The sequence below is a fragment of the Peromyscus californicus genome, unplaced genomic scaffold (genome assembly GCF_007827085.1).
Source record: "Peromyscus californicus insignis strain IS unplaced genomic scaffold, ASM782708v3 Scaffold_4__1_contigs__length_199733344, whole genome shotgun sequence".
Taxonomy (NCBI): Eukaryota; Metazoa; Chordata; class Mammalia; order Rodentia; family Cricetidae; genus Peromyscus; species Peromyscus californicus.
This window is the reverse complement of record NW_026294562.1, coordinates 30,170,510-30,191,013: the sequence shown is the minus strand read 5'-3', so window position 1 is coordinate 30,191,013 and position 20,504 is coordinate 30,170,510. Positions and strand designations below refer to the sequence as shown.

Genomic DNA, 20,504 nt, shown 5'->3' with positions numbered 1-20,504 from the left:
CGGGAGGCAGAGGCAGGCGGATCTCTGTGAGTTCAAGGCCAGCCTGGACTACCAAGTGAGTTCCAGGAAAGGCGCAAAGCTACACAGAGAAACCCTGTCTCGGAAAAAAAAAAAAAAAAAGACCATTTAGCATTTCATCTACAAATCACTAATTAAGAAAATGCCCTGCAGGCCTGCCTACAGCCTGATACTACAGAGGCATCTTCTCAGTTGAGGCTCCCTCCTCTCTAATGACTCTAGTTTGTGTAAATTTGACCTAAAACTAACCAGCACAAGCGATCACTTGTTAACTTGACACACAAACAGACGCATATTAAGCCACAACTTTTCCTTTCTTGTTCATCCCCAAGATCACACATTAATGTTGACATCACAATATAAAACATTTTGCAAACTTATAAAGTTTCAGTTTTACAAATTCAAACACTTTAAAAGTTCAGTCTCTTTGTTAAGAAAAAAATCAAAAGTCTCTCAACTGTAGTCACCAATAAAATAAGTAAGATACTTTCTTATTTCAAAATAAGGAAGAACCAGGGAACAGTCACAATCAAATCAAAGAAAAACAGCTCCTACTGCCTAAATAACTCAATGTCCAACATCTTGGATCTACTCATGATCTCCTGGCCTCTTTCAAAGGGTCTGGTCCTTCTTCCTGGCTCCACATGCTGTCGCCAACACAGATCACTTCCTGGCTGGTTCAGGCTGGCTCCACTCCATGGCGGCTATTGTTCTTGGCAGTGGTGCCACTGGCATCACCAAAATACTGAGATCTCTTGCTGCAACTTGGCTATATTTTCACCCATAGCCTCTACTGGGCTCTCTCCAGGGACTCCAGCCCTGCCTCACAGTACCATTTGTAGCAGGAATCTTAAAGAGTCTTTTTTTTTTTTTTTTGGTTTTTCGAGACAGGGTTTCTCTGTGTAGCTTTGCGCCTTTCCTGGAACTCACTTGGTAGTCCAGGCTGGCCTCGAACTCACAGAGATCCGCCTGGCTCTGCCTCCCGAGTGCTGGGATTAAAGGCGTGCGCCACCACCACCCGGCATTAAAGAGTCTTTTTAATAAAACAAACCTGAGGCCAATTATTGGGGAAGATCAGAGAGACAGAACAAGCCACAGCTAACCTCACCTGGCCAACTTCTCAGCTGATCTTGTTTCCTCAGACTGGAAGCCTCTGTGTCCTCATATCCAAATGGCTCTCAGCTGAACTGTGCTGCTCAAAATCTAAAAGCTTAACCAGCCAAATGCTTCTAGTTTCTGGTCCTCATGCCTTATATACCTTTCTGCTTTCTACCACTACTCCCTGGGATTAAAGGCTCACTTTCTGGCATTAAAGGCGTGAGTCACCATGCCTGGCTGTATCCTTGAACACATGGATTTCTGCCTCTGGAAAGCTAGGATTAAAGACATGTGCTACCACTTAACTACAGTTGATTCTTCATCCCCAGCTGACCACCATCCATTGCCCCAGCAAAGCAAAGGTTTCACTCTAGTGGTTTTTGTCTCTTCTCAATCACAGCTGCTTCTTTAGTCCCAGAAGCATCAGACACCACAAATTCCTCACATAAAAGACCTGGTGAAGTCTTTGCTTCCCTCTGAAACTTCTGGCTAAATTCTTTATATACTTTAGGTCTTAACTAAGAGGTCATTTCCCAGGAAACATACTAGGATATCCCCTAAGCCATACAGAGTTGTCATCTCTAGTACTATAAACTACTATAGCATCGGGGGCTATGATGTACATTAAGTGTCTATTGACCTGCCTGCTTTATCCTTTAAACTCTAAGTTCACTAATAAAGAGAACAGCTGTGTGGCCTCATTGTGTTTTATCTTAAAGATTTAATGTCAACCACAAAGTACACAGGTACTCAATACAAACTTACTAAAGAAATACACACATTTTTTTTCCAGAGCAAATTTCAAATTCTCTTGAGGACTGTGGTTCTGATGGCTTTCCTAAAATATATTTCCTAGGGTAAAACCCATTGTCATTTGTAGTGGGTAGTCATTTGAGCCATTCCCTGAAGCACCACCCCTAGAGAGGCAGCTGTACCTGTTACACCTGCCTATGACCTTGAGGCACTGGCCTCTATGGGCGTGGCCATCTGGGATGCATATAAGATAGCTAGCCCCTCTTGGCTGCCTCAAGGTTCTGGATGCTGAGATCTGGGGCCAAGCTGTTCAGCATGAGACATAGCTCAGCTTTCCTAGACCATACAATAAAACTCCCATGGTTGTGAGTTTACCCCCAAATAAATTCCTTTGATCATTAAATAGACTCCGTGGATTTATCCCATTAGTCATTATTTCAAAGAGAAAATAAGTTGGGACTGTAGGTATGACCACTTATTGTAGAAAGCCATAGATGTGGCCATAACTGAGATATGAAAAGTAATATGGTAATGTCAAGAGCTGATGCATGATTTTCCATGCCCACTTCCCCAAGTCACAGGTCTCCTTCCTTCAAACATGGAAGTATCATTTTAAAAATGAGCTATGTACAGATGAGTGCCAGGCATGCACCATGGATCAAGAAGTAAATCTACAAAGTTACAAAATAATTCGTCTTGTTGATGTACTTCCCCCTTCCCCAAGAAGACAAGGCCTCCCATGAGGAGGCACATCCAGTAGAGGCAAGTCCAAGCCCCTCTGCTGTGGATATCACTCTGTATAAATAAACACTGATTGGCCGGTAGCCAGACAGGAAGTATAGGCAGGACTAAGAGAGAGGAGAATTGAGGGAACAGGAAGACAGAGGGGAGACTGCCTGGAGCCGCAGCCAGGACAAGGAAGATGTAAAGTGCCATGAACCACGTGGCAAAGTAAAGATTAATAGAAATGGGCTAAATATAAGAGTAAGAGCTAGACAATGATAGGTCTGAGCTAATGAGCAGTTTAAATAATCTAAGAGTCTGTGTGTTTATATTATAAGAGGGCTCCAGGACTGGCGGGACTTAGAGGGAGCTGGAGAGAAATTCTCCAGCTACACCCTTCCCCCTGCCTCAAGGCTAGAGAGGTGTCCCATCATAGGTAGTGGGCTCCAAAAAGCCTGCTCATGTACCAGGGATTGATTCTGATCCTACTGCCAGGGGGCCCCCCAAGCAGATTAGGCTACACAACTGTCTTGCCATGCAGAGGGCCCAGCTCAGTCCCGTGCAGGCTCCACAGCTGTTGATCCAACTTTCATGAGTTCCCACTAATTTGGTTTGGTCATCTCTTCAGGTTTCCGCATTATGATCTTGATGCACTTTCCATAGACTCCCTCTTCTCTCTCCCCAACTGGACTCCTGGAGCTCTTCGTTCTTGCTGTTAGGACTTGCACTCATTCCTCAGGGCAGAAAACAACAAATATTCTCTTCCCAAACCTTCCCTGCAGCTATGAATAATCAATCACATGGCACAGTTCTGGAGAAGGAAATATAATGGGGATTCTTCTTGTGTTCTTACTAGTTTCCACCTCCCAAAGGAAGATCCTAAATGGAATCTTCTTCCCCCTTTACTTCTTCATGCAACTGTACAGAGCAATCTTTTAACTGTGAGGATAAGTCAAAAAATTAATATCAATATGCTGAGAAGAGTCTCAATGATGTCACTAAGTAGGTAGAACATACCTGAATTAATCACCTCAAGAGTTATTCCTATGTGAGATTGTTTAGCGTCTGGACTACTCTTGATCAGAAATACCTTGTTACCTACAGCTGGGTGCATCTTAACTCTTTGTGTGGGACAATATCTGTTTCCTTTCCTGAAATTTTATCAGTTAGATTCCAAAAGCCAGTTTAAATAAGCAAGTAAGTGTGAATGCTCAGGAACCATGGGCATCTGTGGTGATATTGTGTTCCCCAAAATATTGTGCACCCTAATAAACTTATCTGGGGCCAGAGAACAGAACAGTCACTAGATATAGAAATCATCTAATGATGGTAATTTTTGTTTAAGAATAAAACGCACATTTTAATACCAGGGAAAGGCAATGGGCTTGCTTATACTAGATGAGAAATATAAGACAGCAGGTTGCAAAAGGATGTTCACCTATAAATTTATTTTTGATCTTACTGTTTAGAATCAGCTCAAAAATTTATAACTAGCTACCTGCCGAGAAAACTTCTTGGTGTCCAAGAAGCTCACAAAGTACCTGCTATACATACTTCACCAGCATCAGACCTTCAGCGGTTGGGAGGAAACTGGGGATGGATGCATTTAGTTTGAGTGACTATCTATCTACAAAGGTTATTTGTACTACCCACCCCACCTTGAATAACAGAACCACAGCCTTCTTCCATCTTTCTTCAAAGTGTCCACATTACCTCTCATTACACAATACTTCTCACAAGCATTTTTCCAAGTATAATTCTTCATTTATTATTAAATATTCTCTTGAACACTGACAATTTTTACAGACTATGCATCAAAAATATAGACCTGGAAAAGGAATTATTCTATGCATTCTGAGTGAATCACAGTATTCTTGAAATCAGAGTAGGCAAGGCACAGCAAGTAAAGCACAGACAGTTGGGCAAACAGACTCTCCTCCACAACAGTGCTCTCGCCAACCCACATCCTTTTTCCAGAGCTTCCTCCATGCATTTTGGCTCCATGAAGCTATTTCCAAACAGAGACACAAACAGGATCTGTGGCTTTAGGTGAACTGATCAGACCAGTTGCCTGGTGGGTTCCTTTAGGCCCGGGTAACTATGGTTAATGCAGGGACCTGTTTGTTTTATTACAGACTGCCAAAACTAGAAGCACATAGGCTGGAAGAGATTAAGTCTACTGAGGAACTATGTTTCTGTGGTTTATTTCCATGCAGGGCTGGGTACACAGATACGGGATGCAATGACCACTGTCGCCTAGTTACCAATGATAAAAAGGGACTCTTAGGCAGACTTTTTGAGAAAAACTTCATTGGGGAGAATAGTGGTAGGAAATACATCCTTGTATTCTTCTGGGCCATGAGAAATGCATTTTAAAATACATCATGGTTTCTACTGTATATTGTTTTTATTTTGAAATAAACTATTTTCAAAATGTGATAAGTCCTTGAACCTTTATACATAATAGGGTGTTCTTATCAGGAAAGAAGTTCACACAACCCTTGAAAATACTGATTAGTTCATTCTTCAGCAGTTAACATTAGTTCATGTTTCAGCATAGAAACACTGTCTGGAAAATGGAGTCACTGAATCATGCTCTGGGCTCTTTTTGATTCGGTCTACTATGCTTAAGTATGTAAGCCAAAGGGGAAAAGTGCAGGTTTGTCTTACCATCATTGTTCTCAAAGTGAGTTTAGTATTGAAATGAAGATTGATTTTCTTCTAAAATGCTTCCTCCTTTGCATACCTACAATAATATGACTTGGCGTTCAGAGATTGACTTTATTAATAATTAACTTAGGTAATTTTAAATGCAACTAGTACTTTCAGACAATTCATGTCAGATTGTCCTAGCTCATTCATTAGACTGTCTGTATTGTAAGTGCCAAAACATTACTTTCAGATTAATATCTAAACATTGTTTTGGGCTTCTTTACTCCCAGATCATAACACCCAGTACAGAAGACATCTAATAGATCATCTGAAATTTTATGACTTTCAAATGTCTCTCCAGAATTTATATTTCTGGTTGACTATTTTATCCTTTATTTATTCATCTACACAATCATCTCAATATGATGTCAGTAACTGTGAAGACCCAGGAATGAGTACAACATTGGCTATATATGTACCTTTAAATAACTATTCAGTAATTCAAAGGAACCATGCATGAGTGCGTAGCTGATAGGAGAACAGATAAATGCATTTAAAATTTCCCCTTTGATGACTGCATTTCCAGCCTTTGTTCTATAATCTACATTCAAGGCAAAGCTTTGTAGCTTGAGATACACTTGACTGGTGAAAACATGTCAAATCATTTAGAGTAAATCTTGGGAAGGATAGACATGCTTTAGCAGGATAAGGACACTTTGAGGAATACAAGGCATAATCAGAGCACTGTAATGGCTTCCGCATAGTTGGACTCTGGAGGCCATTCCAGAAAAGATATGAAAATGAACAATAACCCTGAGCCAGGCAGACCCATCCCAAAGTGACTGATTAGAAGGATTAAGTTCATTTGAATGCAGGAAAAACTGGCATGCTAATTTTCTGGCTATATTTTAGCTGGGTTCATATATTTGTAGTAATGTTACATGATACTTTGTAAATGCAACTAGAGGAAAATATATAATAACCTTATTCTAACCTAAAGTGAATTAAACCTCATTTTCCTCTCTGAAAGATCAAGTATCAATCTAGAGGACTTCTAGAAAGTTCTCTAGTGTTCTCATTCAATAAGTCTATAAATAAATAGGTTAAACATTGTTCACATATCTTCAGATACTATCAATATACTTCTGAGATTTCATATTAAAGGGAATTCTCTCTTAAGCAATCACAAAACCTCAAGTAAAATCAAGCTTTAGGATGAAGACCACAGGGTGCATGGTTTCCAGAGGACTTCTCTCATACATATTCTCTCACCCACTAATAATATATTCTCTCATCCACTAATAACTATTCTCTCTCTCTCTCTCTCTTTCTCTCTCTCTCTCTCTCTCTCTCTCTCTCTCTCTCTCTCTCTGTCTCTCTGTCCCTCTCTCTCTCTCTCTCTGACCATGCATGTGCATAATCATACAAACACATAGACATACATATGTGTCCCATTAGCAATAAACTATCTGTCCCCCAAACAGGGACAGTTACAAAAATCAAACCAGTAGCTCACATTTGTGTGAAATCACTCTATAATGTACACAGAGAAAAGCTGTTTTTCAATATCTGCCAACTTTTCACTAAGTAGTTAGAACTTCAAAAGGAGAAGAAATGCCTTCAAATGCAAGTATGACAGCAGGCCTCAGAAGCTCTTGCTTCCGATTGTGTCCAAAATATCTTATTCTGTAGATTCCAGGCTGTGCAGTATCTGGAATATACCATTCAATTGTTGCATTGCTCAGACCCAGTATTCCCTTGTGCCAATAAAACCTGTTAACAGAAAACAAACATATAAAAAATACAACATTGCTCTTTAAAATGTATGGTTTTCATCCTGTACAACAGCCCAGGTCTCCTCCCTACCAGATGACTTCATATTGATCATACAACATTTAACCTACAGGCTCAGCCTGCGGTGCACATCTTATACCAGGACCTTGACTGGTAAGTCCACTCCTTGAACATCCTCCCCAGTTCCTAGATCTACCCTGAGTTCCACATCGAATGCCCCATCCCAACCCAGTCAGTGCATCCGATCTGCCCCCAACCTACAGTCTTTGGCAAGGATGTGCACCAGTACAAGTTCCCCTCCTACTGCTTGATTTCACCACACCTCTACCATGGCCAGCTCTCAGGTCCACCCAGCTCATGCATCCCATGTTCTGTCCCAGCCACATCAGACATAAAACCAACTGAAGAAGTCCACATGCTCAGGTCATTCATATATATATATATATATATATATATATATATATATATATATATATATATATATATATATGAAAGAACAAAACAATTTGTCTTCCTCTAAAATCCAGCACTCCTATGGAAATGTTCTCCAATGATAATTATCTGGAAGAATCACAGGACACAACATTTGAAAAATAATCATAAACCTTATCCAAGAACTCAAGAACTTTACAGAACACACAAAGAAACAAACCAATTAACTTAAAGAGAATGAGTGCCTGAATGGTACCCAAGAAAATACAAGCATAAGGCAGAATGAAGTGATAAAGACAATCCAAGATTTGAAAGCTGTGCTGTGGAATAATCCTGTGCACTGTGAAAATGTGCTGCTTTCATTGTTAATAAAAAGCTGAATTATAGTTGGGACATCCAAACAAGGAGAATGATGGGAAGAAGAAGGACAGAGTGAAAAGAAACATCAGCCAACTGCTGAGGAAGCAGGACATGTAGAAAATGAGGTAACAAGCCATGAGCCATGTGGCAAAGCATAGATAAGAAATATGGGTTAATTTAAATGTAAGAGTTATGTAGTAACAAGCCTGAGCTATTGGTTGAGCATTTGTAATTAATATTAAGCTTCTGAGTGATTATTTGAGAGTGGCTACAGGACATAAACTTCCATCTGCAAAGCTGAATTCAATAAAGAGATAGAAACATTGAAGAGAACTCAAGCTGAAATGAAGATGGAGTATTAAAAAAACTCGATAACCCAACTAGAAAACTCAAAGGAAAAATCATACTAGTAGAATGAATCAAGCAGGATATATTAGGACTTGAAGATAAAGAAATTAGACCACATAAGCAAATAACATGGAAAAACAAAAAAATAAAACAGGACAGGGCCTGAAGTAAATATGAAATACCAGGAAAATAACAAATTTTCAAATTATAGGCATAGATGAAGACAATGAATCCATGCCAATGGATAGAACTGATCTTCAGATCTTCAACAAGACAATAAAAGAAAACATCCCAAAACTAAGGAAGCTACACTACTGTACCCAGCAAATCTATATGCCATAGTTGAAGGAGAAAGAAAAAATTCAGAAAGAAAAAAACAATTCCTGTTTATTATATCAACTCTAAACAAAATACCAGAAGCAATATTTTAAATTCAAGAGAGGAATAACCATAGTCAAGCAACTATAGAAAGAAAACAAATGAAGCTATAGTTACTGATACATAAAGTACAATTAATAGTGCAACACATGCTCAACTATATTCATAGCAGCATTATTTGTAATAGCCAGAACCTAGAAACAACCTAGATGCCCTTCAGCTGAAGAATGGATAAAGAAAATGTGGTACATATACACAATGGAGTACTACTTAGCAGAGAAAAACAATGACATCATGAGGTTTGCAGGCAAATGGATGGAACTAGAAAATATCATCCTGAGTGAGGTAACCCAGACTCAGAAAGACAAACATGGTATGTACTCACTCATAAGTGGATAGTAGATGTAAAGCAAAGGATAACCAGACTGCAACTCACAACTCCAGGGAAGCTACCTAGTAAAGAGGACCCTAAGAAAGACACAGGGATCGCCCAACGACAGAGAAATGGATGAGATCTACATGAGCAAACTGGGGTGAGGAGGGGTAATGGAGGGCAAGGGTTGGGGGAAAGAGAACTTAGGGGAGTGGGAGGTCCCAGCTGGATCAGGAACAGAGTGGGAGAACAAGGAAAGAGACACCATGATAAATGAAGACCCCCACGGGAATAGGAAGAAGCAGAGTGCTAGAGAGGACCCCAGAAATCCACAAAGATACCTCCACAATAGACTACTAGCAATGGTCAAGAGAAAGCCCAAACTGACCTACTCTGGTGATCGGATGGCCGAACACCCTGTCATGATAGAACTCTACTCCAGTGACTGGTGGAAGCAGATACAGAGATTCACAGCCAAACCCCAGGTGGAGCTCCAGGACTCCAACCAGTGAGAGAGAGACATCGAGACCATGATTGGAAAAAGCACAGGGAAAAATAGCCAAACTAGCGGAAACACATGAACTGTGAACCAATGGCTGAGGAGCCCTCACGGAACTGGAGCAGGCCCTCTGGATAAGTGAGACAGTTGATTAGCTTGAACTGCTTAGGAGGCCCCCACACAGTGGGACCGGGACCTGTCCTTGGTGCATGAGCTGGCTTTTTGGAGCCTGGGGCCTATGCTGGGACAGTTAGCTCAGCCTTGGTGTAGGGAGGAGGGGACTGGACCTGCTTCAGCTGAATCTACCAGGCTCTGCTGACTCCCCAGGGGAGACCTTGCCTTGGAGGAGGTGGAAATGAGGGGTGGATTAGGAGGGAAGACTGGGGGGTGGGAGGAGGGAGGACAAGGGGAATCTGTGGCTGATATGTAAAATTAAATTAATTATAAAAGAAAAATATTTATTAAAAAAAGAGTACAAACAACAAAAAGCAACAAATGACTATAATCAACACAAACCATTCAACAATAACTTTAAGTATTAAAGCCCTTAACTCTCCAATTACAAGACACAGGATGGCTGAACAGATTAAGAAACAAAATCCATCTTTTTGTTGTCTACAAGAAACTCAGCTTTAAAGATAAGCACCATCTTAAGGATGAAAAAAAAAAAAACCAAACAAACCATTTACAAGCAAATGGGACATGGAAGCAGGCAAGCATTTCCTAGAAAAATAGACTTTGAACTAAAACTAACCTGAAAAAATAATTAAGGATACTTCATTCTAATCAAGGGAATATTAACCAAGAAGATATCACAATCCTGTGTGTGTGTGTGTGTGTGTGTGTGTGTGTGTGTGTGTGTGTGTGTGTGTATGTGCATGCGCACGTGCGCGCGTGCTGATGAAGGACCTTTACAATGAGCTCTACCAAATCATGTCAGCTCCTTCACCTAGTACATTTGTCAACCAATTTACAAGAAGGCCAACTAGTTTTTCAAGGAATTCCTGTGACCGTGGGAAAAACAAAGTTGATGAAAGCTGGAGGGGGCCATAGCTCAGGGATACAACACTTTCCTAGTATGTGCCAGACTCTAGATTCTACCCACAACAACACTAAATAAAAGTCAAAGATGTCAGCCAACATCTCATTGTACCTAATCCTAGAGAGGCCGACACTATGCTGCTTTCAGTCAACAGAGTCAAAATGGAGCCTAATAAATCAATTAAATACGGCCAGAAGGAGCCTTGGAAATGTGGTATCATTAATATCATGCCATGTATTAAGAAGTCTTTTAGTTTGTCCTTCCTACATTATGAAGCAACTGTTTTCAAGACTTCACAGACAAATAATCAATAGACATGTTTACCTTGTCTCCCAGGAGGCATCATTATACATTATCTGCCAGTCGGCTATAGACTCCTCATATTTCTCCACAGTGAGGAAGGTTTCATGGGTCTGAAATACAATTAACACCACTTCTCAAGCACAACACAGTCACAGAGAGATTCGGTCTGCATTGGCTCTCCTCACTACACAGCAACCCACCAATGTCTGCTGTACACATGCATTAGTATTTTACCCAAATTCCTAGGCACATCCCTTTGTGCAGTGTCTTCAGAATAATAGTTTACCCCTTTTAAAAAAGCACAAAAGTTTAAGAATTTTAAAGAAGCATAATTATGGCATTCATAGCAAATTTGAAATTTTAAAATGAAATGAAATTTTAAAGAGACATAAATCAAGACCAAGAGTACAAGCTTCTCTAGTCACCACATAATTGAGGAGAGGAAATGGGATGTCTTCCCACACCACCACCACCCTGCCCCCCCCCCCCACACCGTCTGTCTGTCTCCAGGTAACTGAATTATTAGTTACCATGCTTTCCTAAGTCAAAAAGTTGAAAAAAAAAAAAGCATAAATTGTCCCTGTCCCAGGGTGCTAAAGACACTTCTACAGTGTAATAATATATACCTAGAAACCATACCATAAGCAGAATGTATTTCTACACTGAACAACAGCTACAATAGAGCAACTTGTTTCAGACCAAGAATCCAGCTTCAAATAAAGCAAAGATTTGAATGATATAACAAGCTAGTAAATAAAAAAAAAGCCATAAATCTCCATTGCCATCAAAACTTTTACCCTGCCTCCCTGAAAGATAGGGCTTGAGGGCTGTGGAGATGGGTTAGTCAGTAAAGTGTTTGCTGTGGAAGCATGAGGACCCAAGTTCGGATGCCAGAACCCACGTGTACATGGTAGATGTGCCTATAATCCCAGGACTGGGAGGGTGGAGACAGGTAGGCCCCTGAAGCTCATTGGCTAGTCACCTTAAGACTCCAAGTTCAGTGAGAGGCACTGTCTCAAAAAAATAAGGTAGCAAGCCAATGAGGAAGATAAGCAATGTTGGTCTTTGGCCTCCATTTGAATGCACCCAAAGCACATACGTGTCCACATCTCCATGAACACACCACACACACAGTGTGTGTGTACTTCATCTTTACACTTCACAACCCTTTATGCCTACCATTTACAAGTCTCCAGATAACTTTAATAAATGGATTACTTATTTATATTTTGGTCATGTCATTGTTTAAAACAATTCTCTAATTATTCAACTGGTACATGACATTTAATAAGGAAGTGCTCATAACCACGATGACTAATAAGGAGAGCTGTTTGTGCACATTGAGGACATGGTGGCATTGTGGGGGCCTTAGATGGAGTAAGAGGTGTGATGGTCCCTAATAACTAGGTCTAGAATACTGGTTGGAAAATGTCTAGGTCCCCAAACTATCAGGACAAAACATGTGACCACCTTTTCCCTACTTCTCTACCATAATCTCTTACAGGTATATATTTATTAAAAATTAATCTCTCTGCTACTGAGCTTACTTATATATAAAGTAAGGATAATAAAACAAGCTACTGGAGAGTAGTGAGGATTAAATTAAATGCAGGTAGCAGTATATAAAAAGCATCTAGCTTAATACTTGGAGACAACAATTGCTCAGCAATTAGGGATAATTATGATATGATGCAGGTAATAAAGAGCACTAGAAATTGTTTTGCATGATTTAAGAGTTCTGAGAACTCTCATTACGATGCTGTGAGCATTCTGTTCTTACAGCAGCGGTGATATGAGTACTCTGAGGGTGTCTGCCATGATCCAGCATCTTGATATCTTCAGAAAGTAATGTGATGAGCATGCAGATGTTCTAGTGGAGCTTGACCACAGACTGCCCAAACATTATAACGTTTTTCCCCAAACTTACTGTGATGGTATCATATTGCCAGTTCTATCATGGAGTAACGGCATTTGAATGGAGAGAAATGACACTGCTCATTTGGGAGGAAGGTGTTTTGGATTATAAGTGATTTTGGACCCTAGGAAGAATGACTCAATATAATGGCTACATCCACAGTCAGGGTAGAAAAGTGAACTAAAAACCACGTCTATAGGTCCACTTTCCTCCAAAAATTTCTTCAAATTTTGTTGGGAGTTTGTGGTAGTGCTTTTTACCTTCTTTTATTTTGTTTAGTATTTTTTAAATTTTGTTCATTGATGGTATTGAGCATGTACTGTGAGGGGTGTATGCATGCCACAACACACATGTTGAAGTCAGAGGACAGCTTGTGGAAGCCGTTTCTCTCCTTTCTCCCTGTGGGTTCCTGGGACTGAACTCAGGTTCCTCGGGATTGGTGACTAGCCTCTTTACAAACTGAGTCACTTTACCAGCCAGTTTCCTTAGTTTTTGAGACAAACCCTTGCTGTATAGGACAGGCTGGCGTCCAACCATTGGTTACCTAGTCTGCACTTCCCAGGTTCTGGGATTACAACTGTAGCCACTAAATCTAGTTTGGTTAGATGTTTATAGTCAGAACCTGTATTGTTGTTGTTTATTTGGATACAAGATTATTCTAAGGAAATTGCAGAAGACTACAGTCATTTAATTTCTAGACATGCTATATAAGTGTGTGTAGTTTATTATATATATAGATATATCAAAAAAGCAAAACATAGGACATATTTTGTAACAAATTATTAACAGTAATCAACTCTAAGAAACAGATTTGTTGGGAAGAGAGGCACTTCCATGTTCTATTTTATTAATTTCTATGCTGTTTGTTTTTACATCAGGCATATATTTCTTGTGTCATTTTCTGAGTTAAACATTCTATTATGCCAACAGGAAAATGGCCAATGTAAACTAACATAAGGCACATGGAACAGAACTCTTAGGGCACATACCAGTGTGTGATCACTCTAAAACAGAAGAGACAGGGTCCAGAGTAGCAATGCTGGAGGGGTCAGAAAGGTCCCCGAAAGCAGAGGAAATCACTTCCTTTTTTTTGGCCCTTTCAATAAGTTAATAAACTTAGTAAGTTCTAAATTTAAATGTGTAAGTGGGAATGTCTCTGAATCTGTATCTTCTGGAGAAGCAGTGCGGCCCTGCAGAATTTGTGACTCCGTGAATCTTCCTGTGTGCTGTGTTCCACATTCAATTCCACACTAGCTGTACCCATTGAACATTTTCCCACCTTCCAAAATAAAGTAGGGAAAAAGCCTGATATATTTTTGGATATGTGAGATTCTCCTGTAAAGTGAAGGGAAACTTTAAAAGCGAATTTAAACTGGAAAGACAACAATGCTCACCTGGTTTTCTGCTGAATTCTTTGGGTTAGCGCCTACAAATATAACTTCAACCACTTCTCCCTGGAAATAAAAATGGCACTTAATTAAATCTATTACAAGTCTCTTTGCTGTATTCAGATTTCAAGGATTATCTACTATACATTCTAGAATCCTTGGCATATACATTCCATATACATTCCTGTATACATTCTGCTCTATTTAATTAAGTGATCCCCTTCTAAGTTTGTTGGGAATTGGGACCAAATAATTTTATTTTGGCAGATTCAGATATAAACAAAGATCCAGAGCTATAATTTTCAATGTGATAACACATTAAAATGACTTCAAATTATATCACAGAATCCTATCATGAAACAACAGTCATAGAGACCACAGAGAAATCAGAAGTGGTCCCACATAGTGATAGCCACTCAGTCATTGACAAAGGTGTCACAACATTGACTGGAGAAAAGACAGCCTTGGCAATGATCTCCAATAGCATAAGAAATAAGACCGAACTAACAAATGGCATTGCATGAAATTAGAATATTTTTTAATATTTTTATTTTATAATTAATTTAATTTTACATATCAGCCACGGATTTCCCTGTCCTCCCTCCTCCCACTCCCCAGCCTTCCCCCCAATACACCTCCCATTCCCACCTCCTCCAAGGCAAAGTCTTCCCTGGGGAGTCAGCCCAGCCTGGTAGATTCAGTTGAGGCAGTTCCAGTCCCCTCCTCCCAACACCAAGGCTGAGCAAAGTGTCTCAGCATAGGCCCTGCAACTCACAACTCCAGGGAGGCTACCTAGTAAAAAGGACCCTAAGAAAGACACAGGGATTGCCCAGTGACAGAGAATTGGATGAGATCTACATGAGCAAACTGGGGGTGTGGGGGGAGTAATGGAGGACAAGGGTGGGGGGGGAGAGTTTAGGAAGGTCCCAGCTGGATCAGGAACAGAATGGGAGAACAAGGAAAGAGATACCATGATAAATGAAGACCTCAGGGGAATAGGAAGAAGCAGAGTGCTAGAGAGGTCCCCAGATGCTGTGGGATGGTCTGTATGTCAAATGTGTTGCTGATTGGTCAATAAATAAAACACTGATTGGCCATTGGCTAGGCAGGAAGTATAGGTGGGACAAGGAGGAGAATAAAGCTGGGAAGTGGAAGGCTGAGTCAGAGACACTGCCAGCCACCACGATGACAAACAGCATGTGAAGATGCCGGTAAGCCACGAGCCACGTGGCAAGGTATAGATTTATAGAAATGGATTAATTTAAGCTGTAAGAACTGTTAGCAAGAAGCCTGCCACGGCCATACAGTTTGTAACCAATATAAGTCTCTGTGTTTACTTGGTCGGGTCTGAGCGGCTGTGTGACTGGCAGGTGATAGAGATTTGTCCTGACTGTGGGCCAGGCAGGAAAACTCTAGCTACACCCAGAAATCCACAAAGATACCTCCACTATAGACTACTACTGGCAATGGTCGAGAGAGTACCTGAGCTGACCTACTCTGGTGATCAGATGGCCAAACACCCTAACTGTCATGACAGAACTCTCATCCAGTGACTGATGGAAGCAGATGCAGAGATCCATGGCCAAGCCCCAGGTGGAGCTCCAGGAGTCCCATCGGTGAGAGAGAGAAGGGATTATATAAGCAAGAGATATCGAGACCATGATTGGAAAAAGCACAGGGACAAATAGCCAAACTAGCGGAAACACATGAACTGTGAATCAATAGCTGAAGAGCCCCCATGGAACTGGATCAGGCCCTCTGGATAAGTGAGATAGTTGATTAACTTGAACTGTTTGGGAGGCCCCCAGGCAGTGGGACTGGGACCTGTCCTTGGTGCATGAGCTGGCTGTTTGGAACCTAGAATATTTCTTCTGTACAGCAAAAGAAGCCATCGACAGAGTGAACAGCTATCTATAGGATGTCCCAAATCTTTGCCAACTATATACCTATCTTAGTTTCTTTTCCTATCCCTAAGATAAAATACTCTGACAGAAGCAACCTATGGGAGAAAGGACTTGTTCTGGCTCACAGTTCAGAGGTACAAGTCGAGGCACCACTGAGCTTACTTTCTACATTTTCTTAAAGATTTATTTCATTTTTAATTGTGTGTGTGTGTGTGTGTGTGTGTGTGTGTGTGTGTGTGTGTGTGTGTATCTGCATGAGTGTGGGTGCTTGCTGAGGCCAGATGCCTCAGATACCTCTAGAATTGGAGTTACAAGTGGCTATGAGCCACCGGACATGGGTACTAGGAACCAAACTCATATCCCCTGGAAGAGGAGTGCATACTCTTAAATGCTGAGCCATTGCTTCAACCCTTAGATTTCTCCATTTTATACAGACCTGGATCTCCTTTCCAAAAATGGTCCGGCCGACAACTAAGATTCGCATTGTGTCAAACTGCTTTCTTTTTTTAAATATGTTTTTATTTTATAATTAATTTAATTTTACATATCAGCCACAGATTCCCCTGTCCTCCCTCCTCCCACCTACCTCCTAGCCTTCCCCCCTAATCCACCCCCCATTCCCACCTCTTCCAAGGCAAGGTCCCCCCTGGGGAGTCAGCAGAGCCTGGTACATTCAGTTGAGGCAGGTCCAGTCCCCTCCTCCCTACACCAAGGCTGAGCAAAGTGTCTCAGCATAGGCCCTAGGTTCCAAAAAGCCAGCTCATGCACCAAGGACAGGTCCCGGTCCCACTGCCTGGGGGCCTCCCAAACAGTTCAAGTTAATCAACTGTCTCACTTATCCAGAGGGCCTGGTCCAGTTCCATGGGGGCTCCTCAGCTATTGGTTCATAGTTCATGTGTTTCCACTAGTTTGGCTATTTTTCCCTGTGCTTTTTCCAATCATGGTCTCAATGTCTCTTGCTCATATCATCCCTTCTCTCCTTTGTCAATTGGACTCCTAGAGCTCCACCTGGGGCTTGGCCGTGGATCTCTGCATCTGCTTCCATCAGTCACTGGTTGAGAGTTCTATCATGACAGGGTGTTCGGCCATCTGATTACACTGATGTAAATATGGACAAATGCTTCTCTTAGTTTTAGTAAGAGAAGCCTCTCTATACCATGAAGAGCAGTGAATGCAGATTCTTGCCTGCTCAAGGTGCTGAGACTAAAATATCTGGTTGGGTTCTCAGCCCTGAAAAGAACATTTATATCATTCGGGGAATATTGCAGAAGAATGAGCAGAAAGAATACAAGAGACAGAAGATAGGAAAGAGGGTTGTGAAATGCTCTCTTCCGGGCACGACACTGCTGTTGTAATCATGTACTCACAGCAGCAGCACTGGCCCCACACAAGATTGGACCTATCAAAAGTCAGCCAAGAAAAGGGCGGCTTCTCATGTGGCTCTACCCATCCCTACTAAACCAGGGGCTACTTAGGGATTCTAGGTGATGAGCAGTCGTTATCTTCAGATGTGTACCCACTGGGGTGCCCAAGAGGTTCCGTTGTCTAATTCCATGCCCATGGTCATGCAGATGGTGCAGATTAAACCCAGTGGGACATAAAACAAGACAAAAAGACAAGAACATTGGAAAGGACCTGTAGAAGGGAGGGAGCATCAACCTGAGTGGGAAGGAGGTGAGAAAGGATGGGAAATGAGTAATCAGAATGCATTCTATACCTGTATGAAACAGCCAAATAACTAATTAATTTAAAAAAACTTTCAGAACTATATACCTCAATGGTAAATTTTACTGGGGATTATACCACAGTAGCTTCTCCTAACACACATTTTTAAGGCTTAAAAATAGATAGCTAGATAAATAAATAAATACGTTAAAATCAGAAAAAGAAAAGCTGGATCTTCCAACGTCAATTAACGTAATCAAGATAATTTTCTGCAGGCATACACAGAGGCCCATCTCCCAGGTGACTCTATATTCTTTCAAGTTCGACAATTAGCTCCAGTCATCACAAGATCTAATCATGTACTCCTATCTAGACTCTATAGAAGGATTCCAGAAATTAAATCCCCAAAGCAAATAATCTAATCAATAAATGAGCTAATGAATGGAACAGAACATTCTGAAAGGAAAAAAGACAAATGTCTTAGTGGTATTGTCTTCAAGTCCTCAACATCACCAGTTGTTAGGGACATACAGTTTAAGACAACATTGAGATTTTATCTCATGCCTGTTTGGACTGGCTACCATCAACCAAACCAGCAACACCCACTGCTGGTAAGGATGGGGGACAGAGAAACCCTTCTTACCTGGTGTTATAGATGTACACTTAGGCAGCCAGTATGTAAGTCAGTACTGAGGCCACTCAAAGACTAAAGCTAGAACTATGAGATGATCCGGATTTACCACCCTGGACATACAGATGAAGGATTCCAAGTCAGCATATGTCCCAGTTTGCTTCTCTATTGCTGTGTTAAAACACTGATCAAAAACTACCTGGTAAAGAAAGTTTATTGGGCCTCTACTTCTACTTCACTGTCCCTCATTGAGGCAATTCAGAGCAGAAACTCAAAGTAGCAACCTGAAGTCTGGAACTGACGCAGAGGCCATGGAGGAGTCATGCTTGCTCCCCATGGCTCGCTCAGCCTGCTTTCATATATGGCATCACCCTCAGTGGGCTCCCTCCACATCAATCATTAATCAAGAAAATGCCCGCACAGATACACCCAGATACCAGTCCTTGGAGGGAAATTCCTCAGTTGAGATTTCCTCTTCCTGGGTGACTCCAGTTTGTGTCAGTGTGACAGAAACTAACCAGCACAGCATACCAGAAAAATATTTGCATATCTATATTTATTATAGGACTATGGAAATGTTCACTAGGAAACCATCCAACATGTTTATTAACATATGAACAGGTAAAGAAAATGTAGCACAATAGGATTTTATGAAGGACAATTAAATTAGCAGGAAATGTAATAGAGCTGGTGATCACTGAGTTAAAAAAAAGAGGCAAGACTCAGGAAAACAAATACTGCATGCTGTGCCTCACATGTAAATACATATATGATATTGTGATATGAAAGTAGAAAAATCTATGGGACTTAAAATAGATGTGAGCTAGGTTTCTTTGTGACATTGTGATAAGTATATATACTTAATGTTTGTTTCTGTTCACCTCCACAATTCCCTGTTCCCCACCTCCTCCTATTGCTGACCACTTCTTTCTAAATAGTCCTGCTTCTGCTTTGATGAAATGTATATTCTATTACCCCCCCTTGTTCCCATTTCAATCCTCCCTTCAGACCTCTTTCTCTGGATTTCTTTGGATGCTAACAAAAATATTAAAAAAACCAAATTTGTACAACACAGAAATAGACAAAAATCCTCATCACCGGGCTCCATGTTTATCTAAACTCTGTCTAATCACAGGCCACAGAAGCTTTTGTTCTTCACACCAGCCCCAGCTCGGGTGTTTCATCTCATGAATATTTTGTTGCATCAGCTTGGTTGGGATTGAGACTGTGGTTGGACATTGGAATATGATTCCCAAGGCACTTAGCATAGAGACACATTAGCCTAATGAGGAAGTCGACAAGCTCTAACAGGAGATCAGCAAGACAAGCCAAGGGTCATGATTTATCTCAGCTCTTATGAGAAAAAGCAAGTTTGAGGAGACTTAAGGGAGGGAAGTGCAAAAAAGAAATATATATATATACATATATATATATAGTAAAAATATAAAAATGTAATCCATTTCTTTATATGTTAACCAAAAAAACATAAAATTATTATTATTATTATTATTATTATTATTATTATTATTATATAAAAATATTATTATTAAAAGAAGATGAATATACATAAATATATAATATACAATATGTATGGTCTTCAAGCAGAAAGGGGACTATGTTGGGGTAAGGAATATGTCTAAAGTGGGGGCAGAGGTGAGGCGAGGGTAATGGGGTTGATAAACATGGCCTGTTTTCTCTGGATTTAAACATATATACATAGGAGATGAAAACAGGCAGGGATCTTATAGTGAGAATAAGGGGACCAGCAGGAGGGGGCACAGGGGAAGCCAAGCAGAGGAGCAACTCTAGCTTCCCCGGATGATGGGTGTCAAGCTGTAAGATGAAATAAACCCTTTCCTCCCCAACTTGCTTTTGGCCATGGTGTTTTATCACAGCAATAGAAACTCTAACTAAGATAACATGTATGAAAATGCCCCGATGAAACGCATTATTCCTTGTGCAAACTAAAAACTTTAATTAAAAAAAAAGTTGGCCAGGAAGAAAAGCCCAAGTCCATTGGCTTTTGCAGCTAGATCTGAGTGAATAATAGTCAAAGAATCCTGGTTCATATCCTTTGTATAGTTTTCCAGAAAACACAAGAGGAGACACCTCCCTACTCATTCTTTATAACCTTGACACCAGAAGCCAAGAAACAGGTAAAAAACCAATCCTCCTGGGCATAGGTCTAACACTCCAGAACAGTGTGCCAGCAAAGCAGACAGCACATA

The 20,504-nt window shown here is 40.7% G+C and overlaps 1 protein-coding gene across 6 annotated transcripts in view; it reads right to left on the bottom strand.

Annotated features, from left to right (window-relative positions):
• Positions 1–4,977: 4,977 nt before the first annotated feature.
• The window catches only part of Asah2 (N-acylsphingosine amidohydrolase 2), a 112,135-nt gene continuing 96,608 nt past the window's right edge, over positions 4,978–20,504 (bottom strand). For all 6 annotated transcript variants that reach the window (XM_052713171.1, XM_052713168.1, XM_052713166.1 and 3 more), the window contains 3 exons: positions 14,083–14,142; positions 10,795–10,883; positions 4,978–7,017 (listed from right to left, as the gene is read on the bottom strand). In XM_052713171.1, the coding sequence (XP_052569131.1) occupies positions 6,828–7,017; positions 10,795–10,883; positions 14,083–14,142 (339 nt within the window). In that variant the 3' untranslated portion in view covers positions 4,978–6,827. The remainder of the gene's footprint in view (positions 7,018–10,794; positions 10,884–14,082; positions 14,143–20,504) is intronic.